Here is a 25,200-nt window from a genome sequence, read left to right as displayed (position 1 = left end):
GCATGCGCACTAACGTTTTGGTTGGCAAAATGAGGGAACATCGCGCTGTTTTGTACACGGCTAATGGATGCGTGACGCAGACGCGATTGCGCGTCTGCATAGTGCACAACTCTATGGCGTTTGCCAACCAACAGGGTCTGTTTGCATGCGTGAATGTGATTAGCATTTTTCATGGGAAGGGTCCATTGGTTTATTGGGTGAAGTTTGTTGGAGCACCATCTCTTTGAGTAGTCTTGATTCAGAAAAGAGTTGGTGTTTGACAACTCAACGTTTCGATCAGCTTGCTTTGAAGTCAATCAGAGCATACTGATCGTAACGTTGAGTTGTCAACCAATAGTTCTTTTCAGAACCAACACAACTCAAAAGAGATTTACACATGGGGCAAACCTCATCTAATTAAACTCCCACCGTGCAAAGGTTCAAATCCTACTTAATTGGTTTACTATTGAAATGAAATGTGTGTTCTGTTCAAACACATCACAATGGGAGATTTAAATGGATGGTCTGAACAATTACATTATGACTTTGCAGAAGAAAATAAATGCATAATAATTGATTGCTCAAACTATAGGAACAAATCTCATCTATAATACTGGAGATTAATCATCATTGTGACGTTAAAAGGTGTCCACCAAACCGATCATCATTCATTGTCTCTTAATAATAATAATAATAATAATAATAATAATAATAATAATAATAATAATAATAATAGTGGCTTTGCACAGGTCATGGCGCTGTAACATTATTACCCCTGGTCGCTGGGCTTTAATCATTCCTTAAACCATCTCAGCTCCCTGGAGTGTTGACTCCCATAAATGGCCAACCGTGTTAGTCGCCGAGGTAAAAGGAAAACCGTGCAATTTGGAGGCATGTTTGTGTGGATCATTCATTTCATTGTATTCTACTTTTACAACACCCGTCTACCCATATGCATTTTATAACAAACGGTTACGAACACTTTTCAAAGACCGATCCAAGGCAACGTGTTCCTTTAATATTCCACAAAATGTTTCGTACAGCAGAGCTACCTGTAAACACTCCCCAAAATGTATTTGTTGCTATTCCAAAATCATCATTTGCTACTCAAAATTAGCATTTGGTTTACATAAAACTTTCCAGTCTAGATTGTTCATCACCTTCCTAATAAATACCTTAAAGGCAGTGGACACTACTGGTAATTACTCAAAATAATTTTTAGTATAAAACCTTACTTGGTTACAAGTAATGGAGAGCTGTTGATAGTATAAAACATTGTGAGAAACAGCTCCCTCTGAAGTAAAGTAGTTTCGAGAAAGAAGTAATTTTCCACATATTTGATTTCGAGACCTCAGATTTAGAATTTGAGGTCTCGAAATCAAGCATCTGAAAGCACACAACTTCATGTGATAAGGATGTTTTTCTTTCATTATTATCTTGCAACTTCGATGACCGATTGAGCTCAAATTTTCACAGGTTTGTTATTTTATGCATACAGTATGTTAAGATACACCAAGTGAGAAGACTGGTCTTTGACAATAGGAGACTTTCCAACGCTAGATGGCAGCAGACATACCGGGTAAATTTCCATTGTTTACGTAGTTCTGAACATGCGCATAATTCTGAGAACAATGGATTTACCCGGTAAGTCTGCTGCCCTCTATCGTCCCAGAAAGTCTCCCATTACCAATAGTGTCGAGTGTCTTTAAGTAACGTCCTGTTTTACGGCAATTATGATTGCAGTGTGATGCTAATTGTTGTGTCTCTCATAACTTTCTAGTGAGTGAAGCATAGTCCAATAACCATTATTTCTGTTGTTTTCTACTTGTTGTTTTTTTCTTTTTATCGTGGAATTGTCTGTTGAAATAAGCACTGACCTATCCCTATGGGATATTAATGCTTGTTTTTTCATAGGGTGCTCCTTTTTTTTTAATTGCAAAGCAAAAATGCTGAATGAAATCTTTGCCTACTTTATCAAGAGATTTTTATAGTATGCATCTTAAGCGTTTCCAATTCATTCCTACTCAGTGATATGATGTATCATGCAATTAGTTTCCTATGCGGTTTGATTGAAATGAAAAGCAAGTTCATAAATCATGACAAAGGGAAGATTGTTTTCATCAGCAACCTACCAGAAAACATTGAATTATCTTGGTTCGAGATAAGAAAAAGGTTTGCAGTGGAAAATTACTAAGAAATAGAAAACTGATTAATTCTTAGAAATAGAAAACTGATTAATTCTTGTCATGCTTGAAATGTTAGAAATTTGACGGAAGCTTCAAAATTATATTAATTTTTGGTTTTTACTCTTACAGCGTCAATGTTAGCACTGTCTACTCAGTAATTTCCCCGAGTCCTGTGAAAAATGTTCACAGGCATGTTACTCGGGTGGGATTCAAACCCATGACCCTTGCAATGCTAGAGCAGTGTCTTACCAACTAGACTACCGAGGTTGCCCGGTAGCTAGAGGTGTATGGGTAAAAACCAAAATTAATATTCGTTATCCCCGATGCAAATTTAACATCTACTTCAAAATGATGTTTAGTTTCCTTCATGAGACCACGGAATGAAGCTCATTCCACATGCAATGTAAGTAAATCATGATCGATAAAAAGAAAACATAACTTACAGTTAGGGTCTGTGAGTTATCCAAAGTTTGTGAACAGGAAACAAATCAAATGTTCCTTGAATTACTTATAACTAATAAAACATTATTCAACCAACTTAAACATTTCTTAAAACAAGTTATGTGACTCATTGCAAAGTCTATGCTGGATTGGCAATCAAATTGGTGAGAAGCCTGCATTTTGAAAACATTCCAAATTAAAATAATATTCTACGAATGCTTACCAACGCTTGCCAATGCCTTTACGAACGTTGCAAATACTTACGCACGCTTTACCAACGTTACCAATGCTTACGAAAGGCACGCCGAATGACCGTCCTAGCAACATTCGCTGAAATTTACAAACCGGTTTGTAAATTGAGCGATCTTCGTAAGGAGGTGGGGAATAATTTGTGAACTTGTTACCAACGCTTACGAAGACACGGAGAATGTTGCGAAGTTTGAACGATTGTCAAATATTTCCTTCCCATAGCATATTCGCCAGCATATTCGCCGTGTGAGAGCAGCATAAAGTGACCGATCTTCGTAAGGAGGTGGAGAATGACTTGTGAACGTAGTGAATTTGTGGCGAATTTTGAGCGATTGTTAAATATTTCCGTTCGTAAGCACAATCGCTAGCTAAATTCTCCCAAGTGTGAGAGTAGCATTAGGAATTGTGTGGACATGAAATTTTCACATGTTAGTTTTTTTGTTTAAATCTACAATTTTATAGGATTTAGTTTAATCCAACAGTTCCAGAAACCACACATATACTTAGCCTTAAAGTCTAGTAAAAAACATCTCTAGTTTTTATACAAGTAGAGACTTGTGCAACATCTTAGATAACCATATGTAGTTTCATCAAGAGGCCGTTCTTAATCTATGAAGACTTTTTAGGTTTTAGGTGGGCAGATTGAGAAGTTGAATGATATTTCCGACTTACAATGGTGAATGGAAGACAAGTTGGGTGTATCCTTCAGATTGTCAGTGGAATTAGATCTCACTAAACTCCCTGTACTGATTGCAATATCTGCCAAAAACACACACAAAAAACAAACGCCAGTTAGTGTTAACATTCAAATCATGGTTAAATAAGCTGAAATCGCAAAGTTCAATCAAGCATTTAGTTTAAAAGGTTAGGTGACTGATGTGACATCTCTATACATGCAGTAATAACATAGCAGTCTTGAGTTGTCATCCCACCCTGCAAGATGCAACAAATCTTGATCAACTCTCAAGGATAGCTAAGAAGTTAGCTTTTCACTCTGAAGCAACGATTACACATGCATACTAATTCTGTTAACAACCATCGTCCCTGTGACTCAAACAGCGAGTTCATTTAATTGACTTTGACTGTTACAAATATTTCTTAAGAACAAGGTTTTATTTCCTCAAATGGTTTATTTTGCGGTGTATGGTAAAGACATGTAAGCAAGCCTGAGTTAGCAAAATTAACACCTGGCACGTGATGATGATTGGACCAATGAGAACTCAACTCACGGTCATGAATATGTATTAGGTGTAGTAATATAGAATATATAGCAAGACAGTCTCTTAAGAACCAACTCTACCTGGCAAATACACCATGGTGTAACTGAAGACAGTCTCTTAAGAACCAACTCTACCTGGCAAATACACCATGGTGTAACTGAAGACAGTCTCTTAAGAACCAACTCTACCTGGCAAATACACCATGGTGTAACTAAAGACAGTCTCTTAAGAACCAACTCTACCTGGCAAATACACCATGGTGTAACTGAAGACAGTCTCTTAAGAACCAACTCTACCTGGCAAATACACCATGGTGTAACTGAAGACAGTCTCTTAAGAACCAACTCTACCTGGCAAATACACCATGGTGTAACTAAAGACAGTCTCTTAAGAACCACTCTACCTGGCAAATACACCATGGTGTAACTGAAGACAGTCTCTTAAGAACCAACTCTACCTGGCAAATACACCATGGTGTAACTAAGACAGTCTCTTAAGAACCAACTCTACCTGGCAAATACACCATGGTGTAACTGAAGACAGTCTCTTAAGAACCAACTCTACCTGGCAAATACACCATGGGTAACTGAAGACAGTCTCTTAAGAACCAACTCTACCTGGCAAATACACCATGGTGTAACTGAAGACAGTCTCTTAAGAACCAACTCTACCTGGCAAATACACCATGGTGTAACTGAAGACAGTCTCTTAAGAACCAACTCTACCTGGCAAATACACCATGGTGTAACTGAAGACAGTCTCTTAAGAACCAACTCTACCTGGCAAATACACCATGGTGTAACTGAAGACAGTCTCTTAAGAACCAACTCTACCTGGCAAATACACCATGGTGTAACTGAAGACAGTCTCTTAAGAACCAACTCTACCTGGCAAATACACCATGGTGTAACTAAAGACAGTCTCTTAAGAACCAACTCTACCTGGCAAATACACCATGGTGTAACTGAAGACAGTCTCTTAAGAACCAACTCTACCTGGCAAATACACCATGGTGTAACTGAAGACAGTCTCTTAAGAACCAACTCTACCTGGCAAATACACCATGGTGTAACTAAAGACAGTCTCTTAAGAACCAACTCTACCTGGCAAATACACCATGGTGTAACTGAAGACAGTCTCTTAAGAACCAACTCTACCTGGCAAATACACCATGGTGTAACTGAAGACAGTCTCTTAAGAACCAACTCTACCTGGCAAATACACCATGGTGTAACTGAAGACAGTCTCTTAAGAACCAACTCTACCTGGCAAATACACCATGGTGTAACTGAAGACAGTCTCTTAAGAACCAACTCTACCTGGCAAATACACCATGGTGTAACTGAAGACAGTCTCTTAAGAACCAACTCTACCTGGCAAATACACCATGGTGTAACTGAAGACAGTCTCTTAAGAACCAACTCTACCTGGCAAATACACCATGGTGTAACTGAAGACAGTCTCTTAAGAACCAACTCTACCTGGCAAATACACCATGGTGTAACTGAAGACAGTCTCTTAAGAACCAACTCTACCTGGCAAATACACCATGGTGTAACTGAAGACAGTCTCTTAAGAACCAACTCTACCTGGCAAATACACCATGGTGTAACTAAAGACAGTCTCTTAAGAACCAACTCTACCTGGCAAATACACCATGGTGTAACTGAAGACAGTCTCTTAAGAACCAACTCTACCTGGCAAATACACCATGGTGTAACTGAAGACAGTCTCTTAAGAACCAACTCTACCTGGCAAATACACCATGGTGTAACTGAAGACAGTCTCTTAAGAACCAACTCTACCTGGCAAATACACCATGGTGTAACTGAAGACAGTCTCTTAAGAACCAACTCTACCTGGCAAATACACCATGGTGTAACTGAAGACAGTCTCTTAAGAACCAACTCTACCTGGCAAATACACCATGGTGTAACTAAGACAGTCTCTTAAGAACCAACTCTACCTGGCAAATACACCATGGTGTAACTGAAGACAGTCTCTTAAGAACCAACTCTACCTGGCAAATACACCATGGTGTAACTGAAGACAGTCTCTTAAGAACCAACTCTACCTGGCAAATACACCATGGTGTAACTGAAGACAGTCTCTTAAGAACCAACTCTACCTGGCAAATACACCATGGTGTAACTGAAGACAGTCTCTTAAGAACCAACTCTACCTGGCAAATACACCATGGTGTAACTGAAGACAGTCTCTTAAGAACCAACTCTACCTGGCAAATACACCATGGTGTAACTGAAGACAGTCTCTTAAGAACCAACTCTACCTGGCAAATACACCATGGTGTAACTGAAGACAGTCTCTTAAGAACCAACTCTACCTGGCAAATACACCATGGTGTAACTGAAGACAGTCTCTTAAGAACCAACTCTACCTGGCAAATACACCATGGTGTAACTGAAGACAGTCTCTTAAGAACCAACTCTACCTGGCAAATACACCATGGTGTAACTGAAGACAGTCTCTTAAGAACCAACTCTACCTGGCAAATACACCATGGTGTAACTGAAGACAGTCTCTTAAGAACCAACTCTACCTGGCAAATACACCATGGTGTAACTGAAGACAGTCTCTTAAGAACCAACTCTACCTGGCAAATACACCATGGTGTAACTGAAGACAGTCTCTTAAGAACCAACTCTACCTGGCAAATACACCATGGTGTAACTGAAGACAGTCTCTTAAGAACCAACTCTACCTGGCAAATACACCATGGTGTAACTGAAGACAGTCTCTTAAGAACCAACTCTACCTGGCAAATACACCATGGTGTAACTGAAGACAGTCTCTTAAGAACCAACTCTACCTGGCAAATACACCATGGTGTAACTGAAGACAGTCTCTTAAGAACCAACTCTACCTGGCAAATACACCATGGTGTAACTGAAGACAGTCTCTTAAGAACCAACTCTACCTGGCAAATACACCATGGTGTAACTGAAGACAGTCTCTTAAGAACCAACTCTACCTGGCAAATACACCATGGTGTAACTGAAGACAGTCTCTTAAGAACCAACTCTACCTGGCAAATACACCATGGTGTAACTGAAGACAGTCTCTTAAGAACCAACTCTACCTGGCAAATACACCATGGTGTAACTGAAGACAGTCTCTTAAGAACCAACTCTACCTGGCAAATACACCATGGTGTAACTGAAGACAGTCTCTTAAGAACCAACTCTACCTGGCAAATACACCATGGTGTAACTGAAGACAGTCTCTTAAGAACCAACTCTACCTGGCAAATACACCATGGTGTAACTGAAGACAGTCTCTTAAGAACCAACTCTACCTGGCAAATACACCATGGTGTAACTGAAGACAGTCTCTTAAGAACCAACTCTACCTGGCAAATACACCATGGTGTAACTGAAGACAGTCTCTTAAGAACCAACTCTACCTGGCAAATACACCATGGTGTAACTGAAGACAGTCTCTTAAGAACCAAACTCTACCTGGCAAATACACCATGGTGTAACTGAAGACAGTCTCTTAAGAACCAACTCTACCTGGCAAATACACCATGGTGTAACTGAAGACAGTCTCTTAAGAACCAACTCTACCTGGCAAATACACCATGGTGTAACTGAAGACAGTCTCTTAAGAACCAACTCTACCTGGCAAATACACCATGGTGTAACTGAAGACAGTCTCTAAGAACCAACTCTACCTGGCAAATACACCATGGTGTAACTGAAGACAGTCTCTTAAGAACCAACTCTACCTGGCAAATACACCATGGTGTAACTGAAGACAGTCTCTTAAGAACCAACTTACCTGGCAAATACACCATGGTGTAACTGAAGACAGTCTCTTAAGAACCAACTCTACCTGGCAAATACACCATGGTGTAACTGAAGACAGTCTCTTAAGAACCAACTCTACCTGGCAAATACACCATGGTGTAACTGAAGACAGTCTCTTAAGAACCAACTCTACCTGGCAAATACACCATGGTGTAACTGAAGACAGGTCTCTTAAGAACCAACTCTACCTGGCAAATACACCATGGTGTAACTGAAGACAGTCTCTTAAGAACCAACTCTACCTGGCAAATACACCATGGTGTAACTGAAGACAGTCTCTTAAGAACCAACTCTACCTGGCAAATACACCATGGTGTAACTGAAGACAGTCTCTTAAGAACCAACTCTACCTGGCAAATACACCATGGTGTAACTGAAGACAGTCTCTTAAGAACCAACTCTACCTGGCAAATACACCATGGTGTAACTGAAGACAGTCTCTTAAGAACCAACTCTACCTGGCAAATACACCATGGTGTAACTGAAGACAGTCTCTTAAGAACCAACTCTACCTGGCAAATACACCATGGTGTAACTGAAGACAGTCTCTTAAGAACCAACTCTACCTGGCAAATACACCATGGTGTAACTGAAGACAGTCTCTTAAGAACCAACTCTACCTGGCAAATACACCATGGTGTAACTGAAGACAGTCTCTTAAGAACCAACTCTACCTGGCAAATACACCATGGTGTAACTGAAGACAGTCTCTTAAGAACCAACTCTACCTGGCAAATACACCATGGTGTAACTGAAGACAGTCTCTTAAGAACCAACTCTACCTGGCAAATACACCATGGTGTAACTGAAGACAGTCTCTTAAGAACCAACTCTACCTGGCAAATACACCATGGTGTAACTGAAGACAGTCTCTTAAGAACCAACTCTACCTGGCAAATACACCATGGTGTAACTGAAGACAGTCTCTTAAGAACCAACTCTACCTGGCAAATACACCATGGTGTAACTGAAGACAGTCTCTTAAGAACCAACTCTACCTGGCAAATACACCATGGTGTAACTGAAGACAGTCTCTTAAGAACCAACTCTACCTGGCAAATACACCATGGTGTAACTGAAGACAGTCTCTTAAGAACCAACTCTACCTGGCAAATACACCATGGTGTAACTGAAGACAGTCTCTTAAGAACCAACTCTACCTGGCAAATACACCATGGTGTAACTGAAGACAGTCTCTTAAGAACCAACTCTACCTGGCAAATACACCATGGTGTAACTGAAGACAGTCTCTTAAGAACCAACTCTACCTGGCAAATACACCATGGTGTAACTGAAGACAGTCTCTTAAGAACCAACTCTACCTGGCAAATACACCATGGTGTAACTGAAGACAGTCTCTTAAGAACCAACTCTACCTGGCAAATACACCATGGTGTAACTGAAGACAGTCTCTTAAGAACCAACTCTACCTGGCAAATACACCATGGTGTAACTGAAGACAGTCTCTTAAGAACCAACTCTACCTGGCAAATACACCATGGTGTAACTGAAGACAGTCTCTTAAGAACCAACTCTACCTGGCAAATACACCATGGTGTAACTGAAGACAGTCTCTTAAGAACCAACTCTACCTGGCAAATACACCATGGTGTAACTGAAGACAGTCTCTTAAGAACCAACTCTACCTGGCAAATACACCATGGTGTAACTGAAGACAGTCTCTTAAGAACCAACTCTACCTGGCAAATACACCATGGTGTAACTGAAGACAGTCTCTTAAGAACCAACTCTACCTGGCAAATACACCATGGTGTAACTGAAGACAGTCTCTTAAGAACCAACTCTACCTGGCAAATACACCATGGTGTAACTGAAGACAGTCTCTTAAGAACCAACTCTACCTGGCAAATACACCATGGTGTAACTGAAGACAGTCTCTTAAGAACCAACTCTACCTGGCAAATACACCATGGTGTAACTGAAGACAGTCTCTTAAGAACCAACTCTACCTGGCAAATACACCATGGTGTAACTGAAGACAGTCTCTTAAGAACCAACTCTACCTGGCAAATACACCATGGTGTAACTGAAGACAGTCTCTTAAGAACCAACTCTACCTGGCAAATACACCATGGTGTAACTGAAGACAGTCTCTTAAGAACCAACTCTACCTGGCAAATACACCATGGTGTAACTGAAGACAGTCTCTTAAGAACCAACTCTACCTGGCAAATACACCATGGTGTAACTGAAGACAGTCTCTTAAGAACCAACTCTACCTGGCAAATACACCATGGTGTAACTGAAGACAGTCTCTTAAGAACCAACTCTACCTGGCAAATACACCATGGTGTAACTGAAGACAGTCTCTTAAGAACCAACTCTACCTGGCAAATACACCATGGTGTAACTGAAGACAGTCTCTTAAGAACCAACTCTACCTGGCAAATACACCATGGTGTAACTGAAGACAGTCTCTTAAGAACCAACTCTACCTGGCAAATACACCATGGTGTAACTGAAGACAGTCTCTTAAGAACCAACTCTACCTGGCAAATACACCATGGTGTAACTGAAGACAGTCTCTTAAGAACCAACTCTACCTGGCAAATACACCATGGTGTAACTGAAGACAGTCTCTTAAGAACCAACTCTACCTGGCAAATACACCATGGTGTAACTGAAGACAGTCTCTTAAGAACCAACTCTACCTGGCAAATACACCATGGTGTAACTGAAGACAGTCTCTTAAGAACCAACTCTACCTGGCAAATACACCATGGTGTAACTGAAGACAGTCTCTTAAGAACCAACTCTACCTGGCAAATACACCATGGTGTAACTGAAGACAGTCTCTTAAGAACCAACTCTACCTGGCAAATACACCATGGTGTAACTGAAGACAGTCTCTTAAGAACCAACTCTACCTGGCAAATACACCATGGTGTAACTGAAGACAGTCTCTTAAGAACCAACTCTACCTGGCAAATACACCATGGTGTAACTGAAGACAGTCTCTTAAGAACCAACTCTACCTGGCAAATACACCATGGTGTAACTGAAGACAGTCTCTTAAGAACCAACTCTACCTGGCAAATACACCATGGTGTAACTGAAGACAGTCTCTTAAGAACCAACTCTACCTGGCAAATACACCATGGTGTAACTGAAGACAGTCTCTTAAGAACCAACTCTACCTGGCAAATACACCATGGTGTAACTGAAGACAGTCTCTTAAGAACCAACTCTACCTGGCAAATACACCATGGTGTAACTGAAGACAGTCTCTTAAGAACCAACTCTACCTGGCAAATACACCATGGTGTAACTGAAGACAGTCTCTTAAGAACCAACTCTACCTGGCAAATACACCATGGTGTAACTGAAGACAGTCTCTTAAGAACCAACTCTACCTGGCAAATACACCATGGTGTAACTGAAGACAGTCTCTTAAGAACCAACTCTACCTGGCAAATACACCATGGTGTAACTGAAGACAGTCTCTTAAGAACCAACTCTACCTGGCAAATACACCATGGTGTAACTGAAGACAGTCTCTTAAGAACCAACTCTACCTGGCAAATACACCATGGTGTAACTGAAGACAGTCTCTTAAGAACCAACTCTACCTGGCAAATACACCATGGTGTAACTGAAGACAGTCTCTTAAGAACCAACTCTACCTGGCAAATACACCATGGTGTAACTGAAGACAGTCTCTTAAGAACCAACTCTACCTGGCAAATACACCATGGTGTAACTGAAGACAGTCTCTTAAGAACCAACTCTACCTGGCAAATACACCATGGTGTAACTGAAGACAGTCTCTTAAGAACCAACTCTACCTGGCAAATACACCATGGTGTAACTGAAGACAGTCTCTTAAGAACCAACTCTACCTGGCAAATACACCATGGTGTAACTGAAGACAGTCTCTTAAGAACCAACTCTACCTGGCAAATACACCATGGTGTAACTGAAGACAGTCTCTTAAGAACCAACTCTACCTGGCAAATACACCATGGTGTAACTGAAGACAGTCTCTTAAGAACCAACTCTACCTGGCAAATACACCATGGTGTAACTGAAGACAGTCTCTTAAGAACCAACTCTACCTGGCAAATACACCATGGTGTAACTGAAGACAGTCTCTTAAGAACCAACTCTACCTGGCAAATACACCATGGTGTAACTGAAGACAGTCTCTTAAGAACCAACTCTACCTGGCAAATACACCATGGTGTAACTGAAGACAGTCTCTTAAGAACCAACTCTACCTGGCAAATACACCATGGTGTAACTGAAGACAGTCTCTTAAGAACCAACTCTACCTGGCAAATACACCATGGTGTAACTGAAGACAGTCTCTTAAGAACCAACTCTACCTGGCAAATACACCATGGTGTAACTGAAGACAGTCTCTTAAGAACCAACTCTACCTGGCAAATACACCATGGTGTAACTGAAGACAGTCTCTTAAGAACCAACTCTACCTGGCAAATACACCATGGTGTAACTGAAGACAGTCTCTTAAGAACCAACTCTACCTGGCAAATACACCATGGTGTAACTGAAGACAGTCTCTTAAGAACCAACTCTACCTGGCAAATACACCATGGTGTAACTGAAGACAGTCTCTTAAGAACCAACTCTACCTGGCAAATACACCATGGTGTAACTGAAGACAGTCTCTTAAGAACCAACTCTACCTGGCAAATACACCATGGTGTAACTGAAGACAGTCTCTTAAGAACCAACTCTACCTGGCAAATACACCATGGTGTAACTGAAGACAGTCTCTTAAGAACCAACTCTACCTGGCAAATACACCATGGTGTAACTGAAGACAGTCTCTTAAGAACCAACTCTACCTGGCAAATACACCATGGTGTAACTGAAGACAGTCTCTTAAGAACCAACTCTACCTGGCAAATACACCATGGTGTAACTGAAGACAGTCTCTTAAGAACCAACTCTACCTGGCAAATACACCATGGTGTAACTGAAGACAGTCTCTTAAGAACCAACTCTACCTGGCAAATACACCATGGTGTAACTGAAGACAGTCTCTTAAGAACCAACTCTACCTGGCAAATACACCATGGTGTAACTGAAGACAGTCTCTTAAGAACCAACTCTACCTGGCAAATACACCATGGTGTAACTGAAGACAGTCTCTTAAGAACCAACTCTACCTGGCAAATACACCATGGTGTAACTGAAGACAGTCTCTTAAGAACCAACTCTACCTGGCAAATACACCATGGTGTAACTGAAGACAGTCTCTTAAGAACCAACTCTACCTGGCAAATACACCATGGTGTAACTGAAGACAGTCTCTTAAGAACCAACTCTACCTGGCAAATACACCATGGTGTAACTGAAGACAGTCTCTTAAGAACCAACTCTACCTGGCAAATACACCATGGTGTAACTGAAGACAGTCTCTTAAGAACCAACTCTACCTGGCAAATACACCATGGTGTAACTGAAGACAGTCTCTTAAGAACCAACTCTACCTGGCAAATACACCATGGTGTAACTGAAGACAGTCTCTTAAGAACCAACTCTACCTGGCAAATACACCATGGTGTAACTGAAGACAGTCTCTTAAGAACCAACTCTACCTGGCAAATACACCATGGTGTAACTGAAGACAGTCTCTTAAGAACCAACTCTACCTGGCAAATACACCATGGTGTAACTGAAGACAGTCTCTTAAGAACCAACTCTACCTGGCAAATACACCATGGTGTAACTGAAGACAGTCTCTTAAGAACCAACTCTACCTGGCAAATACACCATGGTGTAACTGAAGACAGTCTCTTAAGAACCAACTCTACCTGGCAAATACACCATGGTGTAACTGAAGACAGTCTCTTAAGAACCAACTCTACCTGGCAAATACACCATGGTGTAACTGAAGACAGTCTCTTAAGAACCAACTCTACCTGGCAAATACACCATGGTGTAACTAAAGACAGTCTCTTAAGAACCAACTCTACCTGGCAAATACACCATGGTGTAACTGAAGACAGTCTCTTAAGAACCAACTCTACCTGGCAAATACACCATGGTGTAACTGAAGACAGTCTCTTAAGAACCAACTCTACCTGGCAAATACACCATGGTGTAACTAAAGACAGTCTCTTAAGAACCAACTCTACCTGGCAAATACACCATGGTGTAACTGAAGACAGTCTCTTAAGAACCAACTCTACCTGGCAAATACACCATGGTGTAACTGAAGACAGTCTCTTAAGAACCAACTCTACCTGGCAAATACACCATGGTGTAACTGAAGACAGTCTCTTAAGAACCAACTCTACCTGGCAAATACACCATGGTGTAACTGAAGACAGTCTCTTAAGAACCAACTCTACCTGGCAAATACACCATGGTGTAACTGAAGACAGTCTCTTAAGAACCAACTCTACCTGGCAAATACACCATGGTGTAACTGAAGACAGTCTCTTAAGAACCAACTCTACCTGGCAAATACACCATGGTGTAACTGAAGACAGTCTCTTAAGAACCAACTCTACCTGGCAAATACACCATGGTGTAACTGAAGACAGTCTCTTAAGAACCAACTCTACCTGGCAAATACACCATGGTGTAACTGAAGACAGTCTCTTAAGAACCAACTCTACCTGGCAAATACACCATGGTGTAACTGAAGACAGTCTCTTAAGAACCAACTCTACCTGGCAAATACACCATGGTGTAACTGAAGACAGTCTCTTAAGAACCAACTCTACCTGGCAAATACACCATGGTGTAACTGAAGACAGTCTCTTAAGAACCAACTCTACCTGGCAAATACACCATGGTGTAACTGAAGACAGTCTCTTAAGAACCAACTCTACCTGGCAAATACACCATGGTGTAACTAAAGACAGTCTCTTAAGAACCAACTCTACCTGGCAAATACACCATGGTGTAACTGTTACCACAAACCAAATATATATTGACATATCACCATGTAATGTCTCAAATCCCATTCATCCATTGTCGCTGCAATAGACCGTATTGAATAACCCCTTTTTGCTATAAAAAGTCGCCATCTTGTAGGGCAAACCGTATGCGCGTCCAAACGCGTCCATCATAGAAGCACGTAGCATGCAACATTCCTGGTTTGATTTCTAAGGCACATGTACGCATGCACGCACACGCACAGGCGCCATCTTGTAGATTTGATATTTGAGCCGGGTGATGTCATATTCAATACAGTCTATACACCCCAAAATAAGGCATTTGAAAAAAATCAAACATTGCCCATAATAAGAAATATTTGTCAAGGCTAGATAATGAAAGTTTGATCATATAGGGGGGCCTAGCTCTATGGTTTGATGTGGTGAGTGGCCCATGACTAATGTCCCCAACAGTATAAATGACATGAACACAACTCATTGCAATAACTGAGCTCGATTCTTACCCAAAAATAACCTTTACGATAACATTCCACTTTCAATCAAAATAAATCCATGTTACTATGACAACCGTTGAATCAAGCTATTGATTGGATTGGAAGTCATGCATGAGTATTAAAAAAAAGGGGGGTTTTCAATTGCAGGGAGTTATCAACAACTTTCCTTCAATATAGCCTGGATTGTAGGTATGAGGTCTGGCAGCCAAGCTAGGCACTCTATGGGTACTTACTATAACGGTTTGTTAGACCAAAGGTTAGACGGGCTAGGTACAAGGTTTTTAAACTGTTTTCAGATAGACCAGCTTTAAGTGCACGATATATGACCGTGAGTTTCATCTTAATCACACTCTGATACAAGAAGTAATTATCAAGCAAGGTTTTCTCTCGACCATAGTAATACAAAAACCACTCTTTTGTACCCGATGGACAAGCTTTAATCAAAGCTGCACTTTCACTTACGTATTTGTCTATGACATTACTAATGGTAATCCACCATATACATGAACTGACAAACCTGTAGAAGTTTGTGATCGCTTGGCCATGTGGGTCATGAGAAAATGGTGAAAACCGATAACACATTATGCATGACATCGATGCAAAAAAAAAAATTTAAAAAAACGCACACTGAGCGATAAACTCCGACACGAAATTAAATTATTTATTTGTCACCAAATATGACATTTCAGGGAGAAATATTTCAAGGGATATTTTCTGCTATCATTGTCATTAGACCTTGTAAGTTTGATGTCAATCTGTGATTTTCACGATCCTTTTAAAAAAAAACAATTTTGTAATATTAATTCTGTAATGTTCCTTGACATGACATGTTTATTTAGTAGCATCTTCAGTGAGTTTCACAGTACAAACTCAACATTATATCACTACTGTTTACTTTATGCCCTGCTTGTGGTCACTTCTCTTCTACAAATCAAATTCCACAAACTCTTCTTCTACAGTCAATTTAATTTGACTAGCACAACACAAAGAAATTGCTGCAAGAGATCGTCAGGAGAATTTTCCTTTTTTCTTTTTCCTTTCAAGATTAGCCTTGAGTGTTGTTACTCACTGTAAATGCTTCATCAGTTTCCGCCCCCACAAGGAAGTAGACAGCAATTTTGGATGCCAACTGATGCCCCAAGAAAAGACAAATAGCAGGCCTCAAAATAACCCATGGCAACTAAATTGCTGTGGTGCCCTGTGCTTTTTTGTTGTTGCTGTGGTGCCCTGTGCTTATGCTTTATAGTGCCGTGTGAAAGGCAAATTTTCCTTGTTCTCAAAGAAGTGCCCCTTCCCAGAGGGAAATATTGCCGTGCCAGTTCAAGACAAAGTTCAAGGTCTGAAATCATGAATAATATTATGTTCCTTTCAAACTAAATCTAGTATGTTTAAATATTTAAATAACTTTTTTTTGGGGGGGGGGGGGGTTGAACAAAGAATTGACTAGAGTGGGATTCGAACCAATGACCTCCGGATTAACGTGCCGGCGCTCTACCAACTGAGCTATCTAGCCCTATGTTGGCGGTATCCTAATTTTGTCAATATCTTTGTTCAGGGGTGCCAGTCAGAAGCCATACAACCGTTAACTGCCGTGTAGCCAGGGATCACACCCAAATTACGATTACGGGAAGCGGCAGCCAGATTCCTCAATCCTTTTTGAATAGCAAAATCAAAGGTTGCACAGTCTTTGACTAATGCCATAATTAAATTAAAAGACAGAAATGGGTCCCGCCTAGCTATTGTAATTTGTATACATTACCCACAGCCACTTAGCGTCACCATGTATCAATCCCATCCATCTATATTCAAACAGACCTTTAAAGCATAATCCATCAGATAACTAATATACAGGTACTTCGCATCAAAAAAGCAAAACCTTTTAACTGTTTGGGCAGAAGAGAAATCATAAAATATAGCAGTACTGGAATCCCATCTTTGAGAGGGCAAGGCCATTTACATTTGTCAAGGGGCACTTCTATTGGAAAATCTTAAAGTCATGGAAAGTTTTTGAAGGGGTGCCAAGGGTTAGCCCAGGGCAACAGACAAGCTATAAAAGGCTAGGCTTGGAATTCCAACTTTGAGAGGGCAAGACCGTGTCCATTTTGCAAAGGGTACTTCTATTGGGAAATCTTAACATCCATAGTAAGTATTTGTCAAGGCACCAAGGCCAAGACTAGGGGCAACAGAAGCCCTGGCCATTAAAGACACTCAACACTATTGGTAATTGTCAACGATCAGTCTTCTCACTTGGTGTATTTCAACATATGCATAAAATAACAAACATGTGAAAATTTGAGCTCATTCGGTCATTGAAGTTGCGAGATAATAATGACAGAAAAAACACCTTGTCACACAAAGTTGTGTGCGTTTAGATGGTTGATTTAGAGACCTCAAATTCTAAATCTGAGGTCTTGAAATCAAATTTGTGGAAAACTACTTCTTTCTCGAAAATCTACGTTACTTCAGAGGGAACAGTTTCTCACAATGTTTTATACCATCAACAGCTCCCCATTACTTGTTACTAAGTAACGTTTCATGCTAATAATTATTTTGAGTAACTACCAAAATTGTCCACTGCCTTTAAGTGGCAAGTCAGATAAATTTTGCATTTTTTTTGCTTGAGTTGCTATTCTTCAAAATGGACACATTTTTGTGTGAATTTGAAAGTGAAGCCGAAACACAATCGTTTTAAAAGCTTTCCCAGGCTAGCAACACACAACTTAAACATAGTCAAGCATTGCTGCTCTCCTGGAGACAAGATCTCCATTTTATAAAATTCTTTGACTATAATTTTTTCCACATTGCATGTTAAAAGTATGGTTTAATGTAGATCAGAATAAGAAAATATCAGACTAAAAAATAAACCCTAAAAAGGTTTCAGAATTTGTTTACCAATCATTTTTTAAACCTCAACGGTTTCAAAATTTGGTTGTGACAAATTAATACTGAAAAAAAAATGTTCCACAAAAGGTTTGAACATTTTCAAGAGCTCATATGATTAAAAAAAACGCAGCAGCTAACTGTGTTGGACATTAAACTTAATCAGCAATGAGATTAATTGGTTGTTGTAGATAATTAAACAATAGATTTCAAGACAATAACACCTGCTCCCATGATTTAAGACTTTATCGCAATAACTTATCTGTAGTAGTACGTGGCAAATGAATACATACAAATGGGACAAGGCACTACTAGAATATTTTCATATTTGAACCTGTGAGGCATTTTGAGAGGCCATGGTCTCCGTTGCCCTGGTCTTGGCCTAAGTGCATCATCAAAAAATTCCATAGAATAATAATAATAATAATTGTGGCTTCTTATATAGCGCACATGTCCGTCACTCAGTCACTCGCTCCTGGCGCTGTAACATACAGTATTTCCTGCACGATGTGGGACTATGTTTGAATTATGAGACTTAATTCTGATAGCACCATGTAATGTTTTTACAAGGTACTGTGGCGCAATTTGCTGCCGATCGGACCAGGAACATCAGGGCAAACCCCTTCTCTTTTTGATAACATGCGTTACAAAACACATAGGACCAACGGCTTAATATCCCATCCTAAGGATGCAGCAATGGTTATGTGTCTTGTTTAAGGACACAATTTTCACGACTGGGGATTCGAACCCACACTCTGCTGATCAGAAACACCAGAGTTTAAATTCGGTGCTCTTAACCGCTCGGCCTTGACACTTCCATAGCAAGTGCCCTTTTGAAAATGAAAATGGTTTTGCCGTCTCAAAGATGAAATTCCAGGCCTGAACATATATAGGATTGCTAATTTCAGCTATTTGATGTCCATGTCTAACACACAGTTCAGACAGGCGTTCCAGAGTCCTGCCGAACTGAATAGATTAGGAGGACTCTGGGTTGACCCAATTAAATTTTGGTTTCATACAGGCGAACTTAAAATAACATTTACATTAGGTTCGGCTCATGACCAGATCGATGTTTGAAACCAAGTCGCTCCGACAGACTGCAACCGTCGATCTTTCTACTTCTAGCGCATCCAGCCGCTCCTAACTGTTTCAGACGTCAAACTTTTCATGTACTTATTAATTCAGAATTTGGTTCGACGCGACTCTGGAGCGCCTGTCTGATACGGGTGTATGTCTACTTAGTCTTAATCTACCATTATCAGCTCAGGCAACATCACGTGTAGTTTGTGACCATCAACCAATCTTGCATAGAGAATGATTCTGACAAGCAAGGTGTGTATAAACTGGATATAATACAAGGACACAGCGAGGCAAGATGGAACGGGAATATCAATTATTGTATTGATTTAATTTTAGATACAAGGTTGAGTTATTATATTGTTGTGATGGTATCACGCAGCATCTAATAAGGGTAACACTGACAATTAAAATGTCACCAATGAGATAAATAAATCATTTTGAGGGAAGAAAATGGTTGAAATTATGACACTGCTTGTGCATCTGAGATACTGTGACTAAATTTATCAATATTAAACCAACTATTGATATTTACTAGCATACTGCTCATCAATGACAGCAACAGGCAATTAATTGATGTTTCAGAAAATCATTAGTTAGTGGTTTTTACATGACCCATCCATATTAATGTCTAGCAATGTTTGGAGTTAAAGTTAAATTACGTTCACTATCGCTAGAGTTGATGGATGTGAGCTTATTCATTTTTTGTATGCCATTTTTTATTATCGATGGATTGCAATAAGCGTCATCGACCGCCATCTTTGATGTACATTATTAACAAGGGAAAAGTGCCCAGGCAGAGCGTGTACTTTTCCCTTGATAAAACATCAAAGATCGTGGTTGATGACGCGTATTGCAATCCATCTATTGCAGAAGTAAAAACTTATCTTAAATTGTGTCTTAAGAATGTTTACATTAGGGGTTTAAGATGTTTTGTTCTAAGTCTGCCTTTCTGTGATAGATTTTACTTTCTTCCTGACAATTCTCCTTGACCAAAAAATCTAACCGTAATAAAAAAAAATTTTTTAAAATTGTCAACTTTTTTGAAACGAGTAGGCTTACAATTTTTATTGCTGCAAAGTTTTGAACTAATGAATACTTTACAGTCAATGAAAATTTGTACATTTAGTCGGTAGCTCTCTTATGAAACTGGAGCTATGAAACTCAAATTAAAATCAATTCAATTATAGTTAATTTAACCACCTGTCTCCATAACAGGTGTTTTGGGATGAAATTAAATTGTTGAGCATCCTACCGTTGATGAAGGACTACACCCAAATGAGGTTAGGCATAATAGCATTATTAGGTTGATTAATGATCTATTTTCGCATCATGTACTTCCAGCTTTTCAAGTAATATATATATATATATATAATATATTTTTATTGACTTTTATGGCTTGTAGTGTTTTTTGTACTGTTTAAAGCCATTGGACACTTTCGGTAAACAGCTTTGTCCAAATGCCACACTTCGTGTATCACAACTTTGAATAAGTTAACAAACCTGTGAAAATTTAGGCTCAATCGGTAATCGGAAAAAAACAACGGAAACCCTTGTTTCTGCACGTTTCGCCATGTCATGACATGTGTGTAAAATAAATCCGTTTTTTTTTTTTATGTTTTCTCAAAAAGTAAAGCATTTCATGGAATAATATTTCAAGAGAAGTCTTTCACCATTACCTTCTGTAAACCCTGTAAGTTATTTGTATATCTGTGACCCTTTTTTTCTGTTCCCAAAGTGTATAATGGCTTTAAGATAAATTATTTTGAGTAATTTTTGTAAATTTGATGTATAAAAGGCCGAATGAATTTCCCATCGTGGATGGTTAAGTGAATTGAAATTGAAACTAATAAAAATTTCTAGGATGGAAACCCCAAAAGATTAAAAGAATAAAATGATTTGATCCTACTTCTCATTTTTGCTTTTATTTGTGAGAATATGTTTGTGAGAATATGTAAAACGAATTGATACGGTTATTGTGAAATGCGCTACAGTTATTATTATTATTTATTACAAGTCTTTAAAGGCACTGGACACTTTTGCTAATTGGCAAAGACCAGTATTTTCACTTGGTGTATCTCATCATATGCATAAATTAACGAACCTGTGAAAATTTGAACTCAATTGGTCGTCAAAGTTGCAAGATAATAATGGAAGAAAAAACACCCTTGTCGAAAAGTTGTGTGCTTTCAGATGCTTGAATTCCAATTCAAATATTTTATTGAGAAATTAAATCTTTCTCAAAAACTCTGTTTCTTCACTGTTTTATACTATCAACAGCTCTCCATTGCTCATTTACAAGTAATGTTTTATGCTAACAATTATTTTGAGTTATTATCAATAGTGTCCACTGCCTTTAAAACATTGCTCACTCCAATGTACATGTTATTATTATGTTGTTTTACTTATTTTTTTATATTTATTTATTATTATTATTAGATTTTCAATTTATTTTTTCTTATTAGATATTTATTATTTACTATTGGTTGTATAATAGTCTGCTTTTATTATTGCTTTGTGTACTATATTATGTTAAATCTATATTAATTTTATTGTGTACCCCAGATGTGGGGCAACAGATCTACGGATCATAGCATGTATTTGCTTTTGTTGTCCGTTGCCCATCTCGGGGTATATTGTCAATGTATTTTGTTTTGTACTGTTATGGCAAATAAAATAATAATAATAATAATAATAAAATGTATTACAGAGAATGTGCAAGCTAAATTTCCCTGATATGAGTGAGTCTTTGTCTTTATAGGACAACTTTGTCAACGTTGTCCTTGTAGTTGACTTTTAAAAAAATGTAATAAATTTTACACCATCGAGAACCAATTTGACAATTCAGAAATACATCAAATGCCAGTAAACAATTATTATGTTGGAAGATTGGGGGGGGAAAAAAAGTAGAAAGAAAAATTGTTAGATTTTAGACAATGTCTTTGCAAAAGTCAGTACATGGTTTGTTAGATATGATTCAATTACTTGAAGGTGGGGGGGGGGGTTGTAACTTATGGTGACAGCGTTCAGACTCTCTCCGCGATTCCCGCGACACATTGTGTGTAATTTTTTTAAATTTATTTTTTTAAAGAATTGTGACTGAAGGGTGTCTCAAACGAATCTATACAATTTGGAAATGGCCGCCGCTGAATGTAAAATAAATGTATGGATGGCTTATGGACTCAACTTTCATATGAAACCCAAAAAGTCTGAATATAATTAATGCCCGAGTGAGCACTGCTGACTTTTGTAAAGGGTATGAAAGTTAGGTTGCGCAGGAATTAGCCTTTAAATGTGTGAGAGTACTTTGGAGCTTACAAAATTCAATCTAAGATGTCGGTAATTGATAATGAATTAAGATTACAAAATTGAGGGTGTGTGATAGTTAAAAAAAAAAAATTCCCATACCCTTTGTTATTATCAATCAAACACTCACAAGACACCAATTATAGCACTCTGTGTATCGAAGGAAAGAGGAGACATAAAAGTAAAATACGTACGAGGTTTTAGTGAGAGCAGCACGACATTCTGTATTTCCCTTCCTAGTCCCGTACTATGGACTCCATATATATAGCTTGTTGACCCATCACGTTTGAGACTCGGTTTAGATGTTAGGGCTAAGGCCCCAGTCTTCATTGCGCTCAACATCTGAAGTTTCATGAGAAATGGACGAATACTTCTAGCTCGACCAACTGGTAGCTTCTTTTCTTGGACACCCAACTACCTCGACCTCCTAGCAACTTCACTTCTCTCTCTTATAAAAACAAGCTGTTGTTGCAAATGAGTTATAACGACAAATACAAACGCCTTCAAATACATCTTTGATGTCCTTATAAATAATTCACTTTGTCAAGGAATGTCTGTTGTTGCAAATGAGTTCTACCGATAAATAAGAACGTCTTCAAATACATCTTTGAAATCCTTATAAATAAGTCACTTGGCCGAGGAATGCTGGTAATTTTTTCTGGCAGGAAAGTCCATCCCATTCCACTACACAGTCGAATCTAGATCGACGGGTAAATCACTTTAACCCTGTTGTCAATCTAAAAGAATATTCAGCAACATTTTAAATCGCTGTCTTTCCAGCACAACCATGATGGGTGGTAACTAACGTAATTCCATGGCATTCTGATGTCATTATGATGTCATCATCTCAACAAACTTGACCATTTCTGCTGATAAAAGCTCAACCAATCTACTCCATTGCACAAACTAACAACCATCATTCCACATGTTGGACATTCTTGCTTCCTATACCAAGGTTGCATCAACGAAGACTTCTATCACTTTAAACAGCTACGTCGTCGAGTCACCATTTCATTGTGACGGTCAGTGCGTGTGTACAACAGGTAGTGGCAGTAAGGAATGGTGTACACAGAGTGTGCTTGGGGCACTGATACCAATATTTAGTATGTCACTGCTTATAAATGAAGGCATATTATTCCCCTCCAAGTAGATACACTTTCACATATTACCATGGCGATCTGTTATAATCAAATTTGAAGTGTAGTCAACAGACTCTTAATCTGGTGGTTATTTATCATTGGGCTTTAACCAGACTAGCTGACGATGCATATATCCAGGGTTGATACTTATACAATGCATCTCCTGAGGGTGTAGAGATAATTGTTTGTCGAATCAGTCAAGGTCAAAATAACATCCTTACCAAACGCTGAATATTGAAGATGAATTAACGAGGAGAATACCGACATCAGATTGAAGATAGTATCGCACTTCTGAGATTGTAAACCTAATACCTCTAGTCCGAACCGACCTTTCAAAGACATGGGTTCTTACACTAGATTTACCTCCGGATAGATGAGGAGTCTATTTATTCAGACCCGTCTCACGGTGATGTTGTTATTGCCACAGCTTCAATACCCTCTAGGCCATGCTATTTTTATGAAAAGCCAAGTTGGCAATAACTTTCGCAGTAGTTTCTCAACGATATTCAGAGAAAATTTTCAAAGGTGCTGCATGGTTTCTCTCACTTAATTTTCTCCTGTGTATAAAAACCTAATCTTCATAGTCTCCAATACAAGCCAGTGTTGGTGAAAGCCAGCCAGGAATAACAAGGTGTCACTTTGACTCATCGTACATCTAAATGTCATTGGACAAATTAAAGTAGTATTTCCCGTAGGAATGTAAGACAGTAGAAAGGTGATGTACAGCGGAATGAAAAGCTAGCAATCTTGTTTCAATCTCCCTCGAGCTTTGATGATAGTACGAGATTAATGAGTATCTGATTCACACAGAGCCTTCTAGGGATTCTACGGCAACATTTCTGCTTATTAGTCACAGATCAACGAAAAGGCGTTGGTGGTTTACGCTCGGCTGTCTGGAACAGTATCAATGTCTGAGATTTGAGATGAAGAATCGCTCCAGTATTGAATAAGAAGTATCAGATCTTAACTGAGAAATGCTAGGCAAAGAAGATCAGTAAAAAAAAGCCACATCAGTAAAAGTAGTTTCAGATCAGGTGACAATGGAGAGATGGGTCACATGACTGTGTTCTCGCTGGTCGTTCTGCACACACTGTTGTCAACCAGTACACTCCAATAACATCCATCCTTCTTCAGAAGTTAAAAACAAAACATCTCTCAATCATGCTGGTCAAACTATTTTAGTTTTTTTCTCTTTGTTCAGCAATTGTAGAACATCACCTACAGAGGATACCACCACAATCACATCCAAAGTGGTGTGCATCTAAGACCTCTTAAATAGAATCCAAATATTCTTAAGTGGTATTCCCATAATATGAGTCACTTTTGTACACAATAATTCCACTGCAAACATGCCGCAAAGATCCATGCAACAGCTATAATATACTTTGGTGTCATTTGGCCATCCAGCACAAACCACAATACTAGACACTCTATTGTCAAACCATCAACATAAAGCCACTAATTACAGATTCATGACCAATATGGAATCTACCATTCTACTGA

The 25,200-nt window shown here is 39.1% G+C and overlaps 1 protein-coding gene across 3 annotated transcripts in view; it reads right to left on the bottom strand.

Annotated features, from left to right (window-relative positions):
* Positions 1 to 25,200, bottom strand: part of LOC117299831 (partitioning defective 3 homolog) — a 99,949-nt gene that overhangs the window by 10,093 nt on the left and 64,656 nt on the right. For all 3 annotated transcript variants that reach the window (XM_033783376.1, XM_033783374.1, XM_033783377.1), the window contains one exon: positions 3,528 to 3,614. In XM_033783376.1, coding sequence (XP_033639267.1) covers positions 3,528 to 3,614 — 87 coding nt within the window. The remainder of the gene's footprint in view (positions 1 to 3,527; positions 3,615 to 25,200) is intronic.

The sequence above is a fragment of the Asterias rubens genome, chromosome 15 (genome assembly GCF_902459465.1).
Source record: "Asterias rubens chromosome 15, eAstRub1.3, whole genome shotgun sequence".
In the NCBI taxonomy this organism is placed as follows: Eukaryota; Metazoa; Echinodermata; class Asteroidea; order Forcipulatida; family Asteriidae; genus Asterias; species Asterias rubens.
The sequence above is the reverse complement of the archived record's forward strand: the minus strand, read 5'-3'. Positions and strand labels throughout refer to the sequence as shown.